Source organism: Nansenia antarctica (assembly GCF_963989245.1).
Source record: "Nansenia antarctica genome assembly, chromosome: 6".
Classification (NCBI taxonomy): domain Eukaryota; kingdom Metazoa; phylum Chordata; class Actinopteri; order Argentiniformes; family Microstomatidae; genus Nansenia; species Nansenia antarctica.
In genome coordinates this window covers 63,711,757-63,722,592 of record NC_137676.1, presented here as the reverse complement: position 1 = coordinate 63,722,592, position 10,836 = coordinate 63,711,757, and the positions used below count along the sequence as shown (strand labels likewise).

Here is a 10,836-nt window from a genome sequence, read left to right as displayed (position 1 = left end):
AAGGACTGTCCAAATCTTTTTGTACTTTGACGGGGGAGAACAAATCTGTGGCTGAACTTGCTCCTCATCCCCGCCAGCTCGCAGTACATCGGGTGGGAGGGATTGGCCAGCATGGCCGCCAGTTTTTTCCCCATCCTCTGTTCTGCCACCACCTCTAGGCTGTCCAGCCCGGTCCCCACCACAGAGCTGGCCTTCTTCACCAGTTTGTTTGGCTTCGCAGCATCCCTGGCACAGATGTTTCCACCCCAGCAGGCCACGGCGAAGAACAGAACGCTGGCAACCACCGACTGATAAAACATTTGCAGCAGCTTGTTGCAGACACCGAAAGACCTCAGCCTTCTCAGGAAAAACAGTCTGCTCTGCCCTTTCCTGAGAAGAGCCTTGGTGTTGTCAGTCCAGTCCAGTTTGTTATTAATTTGTACTCCCAGGTACCTGTAGGAGTCCACCCTCTCGACTTCCACCCCCTTGATGGTGATGGGGGCTGGGGTCCTTCTCTTCCTCCTAAAATCCACCACCAACTCCTTTGTTTTGCTGGTGTTAAGCAAAAGGTAGTTGGTGTCGCACCACTGCACAAAGCTCTCCACCAGGGCCCTGTACTCCTCATCCCTGTCGTCTGTGATGTAGCCGACGATAGAGGAGTCATCAGAAAACTTCTGCAGGTGGCACTGGTCGGAGCTAAACTGGAAGTCGGAGGTATAGAGGGTGAAGAGAAAGGGTGACAGAACAGTTCCCTGGGGGGCACCGGTGTTGCACACCACCACCTCAGACTGACAGCCCTGCAGTCTCACATACTGACGTCTGTCTGTGAGGTAGTTGTGGATCCAAGCCGTCAGGGAGTCCTCCACACACATCACTGCTAGTTTGTCAGCCAGCAGTGATGGCTTGATAGTGTTAAATGCACTGGAGAAGTCGAAGAACATGGTCCTCACCATGCTCTGTGGCCTCTCCAGGTGTGTGTAGGCCCTGTGCAGCATGTAAATGATGGCATCCTCCACCCCCATGCTCTCCTGGTATGCAAACTGCCGGGGGTCCAGGAAGTCCTTCACCTGGGGCTTAAGGTGTTGCAGCACTAGCCTCTCCAGGATCTTCATGACCTGTGGTGTCAGGGCGACAGGTCTGTAGTCGTTTGGGGTGCTGGGCCGTCCCTTCTTTGGCACTGGGACGATGCAAGAGGTCTTCCAGAGCTGTGGCACCCTCCTCAGTCTTAGAGATAGACTGAAGAGATGTTGGAATGTGTCCGCCAGCTCTCCAGCACACACCTTCAGAACCCTGGGGTTGATGTTGTCTGGACCTCTGGACTTGTTCACATTCACCCTGGAGAGCTGCTTTCTCACCTGCTCAGATGTTATAAAGCTGTGAGTACAGGTGTCTCCAGGTGTGAAGCATGCTCCCTGGCTCCTGGTGTTGGTAAGGGGAGGCAATTGCTGCTGGGGTGTGAGGGGGTCAGGGGGAGTGGGGGCTACTGTTGCCAGGGGTGCGGTACATTGGAGAGGGGAGGAGAGGGTCGGGGGCTGTGGGGGGTGACAGGGGGATGGTTGGTCAAACCTGTTAAAGAAGCAGTTCAGGTCATCCGCCTGCTCTCGGGTCCCCTCCACCACAGTATGTGGCTGCTTGTGGCCCGTGATCTTCTTGAAACCCTTCCACACCTCCTTGGAGCTGTGGGCCACTAGCCCACCCTCCAATTTCCTCCTGTATTCCTCTTTGGCTGCTCTCAGCTCCTTCTTCACCTCCTTCTGAGCGGCCCTGGCACATGTATTGATATCTCACTCAGAAGGTCTTCCAATCCTCTGATAAACAGAGAGAGAGAGAGGGGGGGGGGGGAGAGACAGAGAGAGAGAGAGAGGGGGAGAGACAGAGAGACAGAGAGACAGAGAGAGAGGTGGAGAGATAGGTAGGAGGACAGAGAGAGAGAGAGAGAGAGAGAGAGAGAAAGACTTAAGGAGAGACTGAGAGAAAGGTAGGTCGGGGGAGAGAGAGAGAAAAGAGAGAGGGAGAGAAAGAAAGAAAAGAAAGACAGGCCTGGGAGCCTTTAACCTGAGTGGGCGGGCCTCTAATCAGGAAAATGCATGACACAGCAGCTCGCCATTCAGAGTAGCGTGGGGAGGGAGGGATGGAGAGAGGGGAGGGAGGGAGGGAGGGCTTTTGGCAACGTGCCAGGTGGGCAGACGCATCGGGGCGGGGGAGACAAAGGGACAAGGCAGGCGAGGCGGCGGAGCGCCCTGGAGCACTGCGACGCACCGGGCCAGCGGCTACCTCATCACACCCCCTCCCCCTCCCCCGGGTCAGGTGACCTCTCAGTGGGACGCTCTGTTGGGCCTGGTTGTACAGGGAGTGAGTGTGTGTGTGTGTGTGTGTGTGTGTGTGTGTGTGTGGGGGGGGGGGGTGATGTGTGCATGTGTGTTTCTAAGGGTTGCTAGGGGTGAGAAAAGCAGCACCAGCTAGTAAAAGGTATCTCTCCACTGGGGAAATAAGGAAATGAAATGATGAGAACCAGTTCATACCGGTTCTGCCTCCATTGTCTGTTACCTCAATATGCATTTTGTTTGTATCCATTCATTTCCTGGTGGTTTTATTTTTTTTATTTTTTTTTGTGAATGATTAAGGTCTTTTATTAGTGTCTGTTTTTACTTGCCAACTATGAACATATAAAGTAGATCATAGACAGACAGACACAGACACACCCACACCCACACACACACACACACACACACCCACACACCCACACACACACACACACACACACACACACACACACCCACACACCCACACACACACACACACACACACACCCACACACCCACACACACACACACACACACACACACCTTCGGGGTCCAGGACTTGGACTTCTTCCGTAGCAGCTTGAGGGCGCTGGTGTACTCTGCCTGGATCCTCCGGGCCGGGGCCACCAGGTCCCCGTCTGCCTTGGTCACCACCACCAGGTCAGCCTTCTCTATGATGCCTCTCTTGATGCCCTGACGGGGAATAAGGTCACATCCGGACGTAAATCTCATGTCTAGACGTCTAATCTTATTGACTAATGGAGGGGGGGGCAATCTGTGGCCTGGTACTACTGATGAGCTAGAAAGGCGTCTGTCCCTACCCGCTAGCTTGGCCGCAAGCATTTAATGAGATGGACGGCATCGGCTGTATTCTGTGCGTATGACTAATAAACTGATTTGATTTCATATTGTCTAGACTCTAGACTCTAACGTCACCGCTGATCTGACCCCAGTTGTCTAGGTGTAAGCAACATCCTGGAAACCTTGTAGGTACACCGATCAGTGGTTCTAGCACTATCAAATAGAAACATAAATGATGGTTTAATCTTTAATGCGTGATCATTTTTCTGTTTCTATTCTATGGGAGTGCTGGCCGTGTTATTGACTTACTGGATCAATCCTGGGCTGTGCTGCAGCCAGACACTTTAATCAAAACTGAAAGTTATATTGACTCGAGCACAACGTGCCTTCTCCTTATGTTTTACTAATCTGTGGTTACCTCAGAGAGGAAGGGAAGGAAATAAGGAAGGAAGGGGGGAATGGGGGAATGGGGGGAGGAGGGAAGGGATGAAAAAAAGATGGAGGGAAGGAAGGTAGGATGCATTTGAAAGGAATTCATAGAGGGCCTGTGATGCTGCCTGTTGAAGACTTGACTAAGTGGAAGTGACAGAGGCCGTATCTGGACGTTCATACTGCCTACTGTTTTAAGTATCTACCATAACCATACTACATACTATTTAGAGCCTACTGTTTCATCAAATGTATTAAATAAGCTACACATTTCAACATACTACACATTATGCATACTGAGAAAACATTATCTGGCTCAACCGTGTTGTTCATGGTAATTGGTTAAATTTCGTTACCTGCTCCATTGAAGGGCAAAAATCGGAAAGGACTTCCTGAACAGTGTGCAGTGAATTCATACTCCATATAAGGGCAAATCTAGTATGACATGCTGACAATTTATACATATTTTTGTATATTGTACATATTTTTGTATATTTTGCATACTGTAAAACGTTATAATCTTGCATGCTGAAAACTGAAGAGCCATCTCTTCAGGCAACATCTTAACTAGTGTCCCTCCTAAGACCATCTTCATCCCCAAATATTGTCATGCTATCTTTCTTCTTCTAGCATTTATGACTGCCAATGGCCTGGTCCTAGCAGAGATTACTTTTTCTTGCGATGACTGATGGTTAGATGATTCACTTACTTAGACAAATGTATTTGTTGTCGCTTTGGATAAAGGCGTCTGCTAAATGCCCAAAATGTAAATGTAAATATAAATGAAAACACTGGCTAAATAGGTCACAGTATGAACGTTCAGACACTGCTCTGATGGTGACTGACCTGTAGTTCGTCGCCCCCTGCTGGTGGGATCAGTAACACAAACATGTCCACCATGTCAGCCACCGCATATTCCGACTGACCCACACCTGAGGACAAAAGCATTCCATTTACCAGCTTAAAAAAAACTTTTAAAGGAGAGCAGCGCATAAAGTTTATTGGAAATCTGCTACCTCTGGCCACCACAGCGAAATTCAGTTCGATCTCATTAAAGGATCTCATTCCCTGAGCACTACTGATTAAACATTGGTCATTAAAACCATTTTAGAAAGTTTCAATGTCACATACTGGACTTTTCATCTAAATTGAATGAATACTTTGAGCTAAATCTCAAGGAGACTACACCTGGTATTAACTCATTCAGTGCCAAGGGTGAATACAGTTGTCCAAATTGTCAATATTCTAGAACGCCACGGGTGACTTTATTCATCAACATTTTATAAATGATTATGTTTAAGTGAAATCTCAGACGCTTACCTCCAGCTTCTACCACAACCATATAAAAAAAAAAACAGTCATGTGAAATATCAGACGCTCACCTACAGTTTCTACCAGAACAATGTCGTAGCCGGCCCCTTCACAGAGCACTATGGCCTCGTTGGTGGTCCTGGTCACCCCCCCCAGGGTGCCAGAGGTGGGCGACGGCCGGATGAAGGCGCTCATGTCCCTGGAGAGCTCCGTCATCCGTGTCTTATCACCCATCAGAGAACCTGCCGGGAGAGAGAGAGACGGGGGGAAGGATTTAATTGCAACACCAACATGGAATGGAAAAGGTGGTCTGTGGCTCAGATGGTAGAGCATGGCGCTAACAACACTTAGATTGTGGGTTCGATTCCTGTTGGGACCATATATACTGAAAATGTATGCGCTCACTGCAATGTAAGTCGCTTTGGATAAAAGCGTGAGCTAAACGGCATATATTATTCTATTTATTATTATTAAAAGTGATTAGCGAGCGAATTTGGTTAGGGTGTTTTGAAATGAGCTAAGTCACAATGCACAAGCGTGTGCTTAGAGACAGTCACAGATGACGTTGCCGATGTTCACACTGAGAGTGGTTCAAGTCCAACACAGTGTTGAGACGCACCTCCTGTGGTACAGGACGAGGGGTCCACAGCCAGGACAGACACCTTGTGTCCTTGTCCTGTCAGCATCTTCCCCACCACCTCGATGAAGGTGGACTTCCCTGCTCCGGGAGGCCCAGACAGACCTGCAGACAGACAGAGAGGAAGACAGACAGAGAGGAAGACAGACAGTTAGACAGAATTAGACAAGACAGTTTATGAAACACTTTCCATATCGGTAGCCTCATAGCATAATTGCCTAAGTCATATTTGGGCCAAATTGAGATATCTGCCTAACTCTACTCTCCTGACACTGCTGATACACTGTGCATTATTGCCTATGCCTTCAGCCCATCAGAATGCTTGTTACATTCCAAAATCACCCATCTGCCCAAGTCATCTCTTTGACAGACATTTTTGACACTACATACAAAGATGGCTCGGCTGACCACAAGTGAAGCATGACTTTTCCAAAATTATGCTATGAGGCTAACGATATGTACATTCCCAGTGTTTGGATACGGTTAATCATAGCTAGCCGTTGCCATGGAGTCCGAGTCCGACAGACCCTGTACAGGCAGCTTAAGTTGCACCAAGTTTCACTGCACGTTACTTAATAATTCTCTGTTTTATGTTTTCACAGTAACCATGTCTGGCATTGTGTTTGGAAATCTGTATCTTTTACAAAATTTCCCAATATTTGAGCACAAAGTTTTGCAACGTACACGAGGGGGTTCTCATTGACTCTACACGGTGGGTGGAGAGATCTCTCCAACTCAAATCAAATCAAAGTTTATTTATTATATACGGTACACAGAATACAGCCGTATACAATGCAATTAAATGGTTAGGGCAAGCTAGCTCCTCAACAGCACAGCAAACAAAAATCAACAACGCAATACAATATATGCCTAATAGGCCTACCAATGAAAACAATAACACAAGGTGCTAAAGTGTGAGAGTCAGATACTAAGCTAAGTTACAGCGTTCATACTGCATGGTCAACAACAATCCCTGCTCACCTACTCTGAAGGCTTTGGGCTTGTGCCCGTTAAGTCTCTCCTGCTCCTTCCTGTAGGCCAACACCCTCTGGAGCAGCACCTGGGCCAGCTCCTTCTTCCTAGGGTGCTGGGTCTCTACCAGGGTGATGGACTCCGCCAGGGACGCCCTCTGGCCCTGGACCAGACCCTCGTACAGCTTGTTCAGGACCCTCTTCTCTGGTCCACTCAGCTCCTGGATGTGCCGGCTAAGGGCTGCCTCCACACACAGACCCCTCCTGGGCTGGGAGCTGTGCCCAGGGAATGGGCTCCGGTGTGGGGCGTGGTTGCAAGGGGAGATACCGAGGGGGAGGTTGAGGTACCACAGGGTTGGGGTGACGGTTCGTAAGCGGGAGAGGGCACACAGGCGGGGGAGGCGTGGGAGAAGTGCGGAGGGTCCCATCTTTGGCTGGCACTGACGCCTTCTGACGGGGAGAGAAAGCAGTCAATTAACAATGACAAAAGGTGACCATACTACAAGCATAATATGCGTAATGTGTATTATGATTTTGTTTGTTGCGATGGCAAAATTGGTCTGACAATTCACACAAACGAACTGTCTAATTGACAGGTGCCTTGCAGCATGTTAACTGATTGATGTGCTTGCACCAAAGTAACAAAAAAAAGCCCAGTCCTCATTCAACATTAAGCATACACGTAGGTGAGGCTAGGTATCATCATATGCTCTTATGATATATAATCTCCTCTCTTCAATGTCATGCTAGACGTGTCTATGTTTCTATGTCTATCTATGTTCTAGACAGCCTGGTTACAGAACCAACCTGTCCATTCAGTGGAGGGTAACTTCGAGCACACAAACCTGTCCGAAACGTGCGAAACAAATCCTCTTCTAAATCACATGCCAGTCAATTGAACGTGCCGTCGGCTTTGCGTCTGGGTCCTAACATTGTCACAACGATGCATCAATGTTTGAATCTGACATAAACATAAACACGAACACATTCACATTGACCTCCCGGTGCTGTTTTGATTCACTCATTTCCCGTTTCCTGTGACGTAGGGTAACGCCCCCTCCAAGCATGATAAAACAGAAAGGCCATGCCCAGGAGATGGCAGCACACGATCATATTATTGTATTATTGTGCATTCAGTTCTTATAGCAAGAGTTCAAAGTTAACCATAACGTTTAATTCAATTGTCAGGTACAGTGGATATCAAATGGCACGTGTGGTCCCTCCCGTTTAACTACCACTTTGAGAAAACATGCAGCCTATTCTCTCTGTAGGCCTGGCTGATGTACTCTTCCCCAGACCCCAGAGCAGGTTGATGAGACTAGAGCAGGTTGATGAGACTAGAGCAGGTTGATGAGACTAGAGCAGGTTGATGAGACTAGAGCAGGTTGATGAGACTATCCCACCCAGTCAAGGTGTTTGCAGCTGTCATCGGTGCAGGTTTTTCATCCACAAGGCGTCGATATCTGTTTTTCCTCAAACGGTGTGGCCCTACCTAACCACAATCAATGAACTCACACTTCAAAAGAAGAAAAAAGCACTTGTAAGCTATATTTCACTTGAGTGTTGATGATTTAGTGATTTCTGTCCTAGCCTGCCAAGAACACTTTATCTTTTGAAATCTATATTTGCTTTAGGCTAAGAATATGTGTTGAACTTTCTTTGAGTAAGTAGTTTATTATGTGAGTGGCAACATGGATGAAATGTAACTTATGAGTCAACCACTCTCTCTCTCTCTCTCTCTCTCTCTCTCTCTCTCTCTCTCTCTCTCTCTCTCTCTCTCTCTCTCTCTCTCTCTCTCTCTCTCTCTCACACACACAGACACGGTACGAAATCAATAGAAAAAGATCAAATCTCCCAGGAAAGAGACACAGACACACACACACCCACACACAGGCACAGACTTATGACTTTCTTTTAATCATGAACATGAGATCAATAAGTCTATCAAAAGCCACAGGTAGTGAAACAACTTTATTGAATTTTCCAGCGGAGAGACATAGCAAAGAAAAACAAAACACCAGACAACACCGACACACATACACAAGCACACATGCACACAGGCACACGCACACACCCACCCACACCCATGCACACACACACACACACCCACCCACACCCACACGCACACACACACACCCACCCACACGCACACACACACACACACAGATCAATAAGTCAATCAGAAGCCACAGGTAATGAAACAACTTTATTGAATCTTCCAGTAGAGACTTGATATTCATGGAATAAACCTGCTTTCTGGGAGTACTACTCAGCAAAAACAGCACAAAGAAATCAAATAAAAACAAAAACAAAGAAAAGAGGCAATCTGTGAAAGTGCAGATACAAGAAAACAACAGAAAACATGTTCAAAAAAATACAAAAATGTTTACATTTTAATAGCAGATGGGATTCTTTTTATTTTATTTCTAAGCATAAAGAATTGTTACGCAAAAACTCTGCATTTTATAAAACAATAAATTCATATTAGGGCCGTCAGTAACTTTCTCCGCAATGAAACTGATACCTTTTTTTCAGTCATCAACCTTAAACATTTAAAAGAAGAAAAAAAAGCCCAGGCAAAAACGTCGGTTTTATTTAACAGTCTTTTAGTAAGTTTTGCTGAGTCGATGCAATATGAGAACAAAGCAGGAGTAAGATATCCATTATGCTCAATGTGACTCTGCAATTAACACGGTTTTATTTTTGCTGCACTGTACCATGCACAGCTAGGGACAAACTGAACTAACTACACATGTATGTGTTTTAACTCTGCTCAGTGTCACTCTCAGCTACCAGCCCAAAACTGTGATGCTGCTACCACTAACCCAACTATGCTTCTGCAAAACAGTACTGCACAGCACTTGCTCTACTGGTGAGTATAATACCTAAACACTAATCTTTTTTGAATTCAGTTGAACACGAGTGTAACACAAGATGAGCAATATTTATTTATGCACTATTTATTTTTTTCTTACGCCCTGCTAGTGCCGTCCCCCATCCCCTCTCTCCCTCCCCCCCCTCCCTCCCCCTTCCCTCCCTCTCCCTACCCTCCCTCCCATGTCTGCCCTCACCTGGTTTCCTATGACAGGGTTTTTACTAAATCGACTAAGGGATTTATTTATTATTTTTTCAACTTTGCTACATTCATTTTTGGCCAATCTAAAAAAGAAAGAACAACTTAGTCTGGGCAGGGTCTCTGAGACAATTGGGGTACTACTGTGGGGTAGTGGTGGTCTAGTGGATAGTGAGTTGGACTTGGGATCGGAAGGTTGTGAGTTCAAATCCCGCCTGAAGCCACACCACTACTAGTGTGCCCTTGAGTAAGGCACTTAGCCCTCAGTTACTCCAGGGGGAATGTCCCTGTAATTCGTAATTGTAAGTCGCTTTGGATAAAAGCGTCTGCTAAATGGCAAAATTATTAATTATTACAATTACAGTATTTATGTAATAATGTAATATTATAATAACTGTAATAATTACTGACCTCAGTATCATAATAATGCGTTCTATGTATGTTAATAAAAAACATAATAATTCTACATGTATTTCATTAAATTAGCTTTCACCTATATTGGTCATCCTCAAAATTCCCACAATTCTGTATGCGTGCTGTAAATGAGTGTAACAACCAACGGAACTGTCCACTGGAATACTGAGATGTAAACCGGGAACGAGAGAACGAGGGGAAAAAGAAAAGAAAAACAAACCTGCCGGTCCGAGACCGGAGGGAGGATACTTGTGTAATGATGAGTAATGATGGTCTGATTATTACAGTTGGTCACAAAGATCAAGTATCTTCCAGATGCTTCTCGCTCGCTCGTTTGCCACTCCCCCAAATGCCCCCCCTCCCTCCCCCTCCCTGCCTCCCCCCTCCCCCTCCCTTCCCGCCCCCAAAATGCCAGTCTGCAATGTGCCCAATTCAGACATCCTTCAAGTACAGTACAAACCAAGCCACCCACTCCACCGCCCCGCCCCTTAGCTGGCTCCCAGATCTCGCTCTGCTCTAACCACCTCCTCTGACTATCGTTGCCATAACAACCAAAGTCAGGCAAGTCGGTCGAAAGCACATGTACCCCGATCACACGACAGAGAATGAATGAATGGACTTTATTGTCATTGCTACAGTACAGGTACCAAACAACGAAATTTAGGAGAAAAGCCGAGCTGAGCTGTACTGTGCTGACCGGGTCACACACATCCACCAGGCTGCTTCGACAGTGCTGGAAAAGGACAATGTGGAAAGAAAACACCCAAGCCAGCACAATAGGGTTCAGGTCGGCCCTGCGGCGTGTGTAGAGATCTGGGACCAGACACCTCCCCCCCCCACCCCCCCCCACCCCCCCACCCGCCACTGGAACCTAAATGCTGGGTTTGGACAGCCACACGGGCCTGGGGACAGTTTAAC

At 47.0% G+C, this 10,836-nt stretch overlaps 1 protein-coding gene across 1 annotated transcript in view; it reads right to left on the bottom strand.

Moving 5' to 3' along the window:
- Nucleotides 1-7,414, bottom strand: part of mmaa (metabolism of cobalamin associated A) — an 8,527-nt gene extending 1,113 nt beyond the window's left edge. The window contains exons 1-6 of the mRNA XM_080533577.1: nucleotides 7,277-7,414; nucleotides 6,442-6,881; nucleotides 5,443-5,565; nucleotides 4,895-5,065; nucleotides 4,359-4,444; nucleotides 2,826-2,975 (exon numbers count right to left, since the gene is read on the bottom strand). Of these exons, the coding sequence (XP_080389703.1) occupies nucleotides 2,826-2,975; nucleotides 4,359-4,444; nucleotides 4,895-5,065; nucleotides 5,443-5,565; nucleotides 6,442-6,859 (948 nt within the window). The 5' untranslated portion in view covers nucleotides 6,860-6,881; nucleotides 7,277-7,414. The remainder of the gene's footprint in view (nucleotides 1-2,825; nucleotides 2,976-4,358; nucleotides 4,445-4,894; nucleotides 5,066-5,442; nucleotides 5,566-6,441; nucleotides 6,882-7,276) is intronic.
- Nucleotides 7,415-10,836: the final 3,422 nt, after the last annotated feature.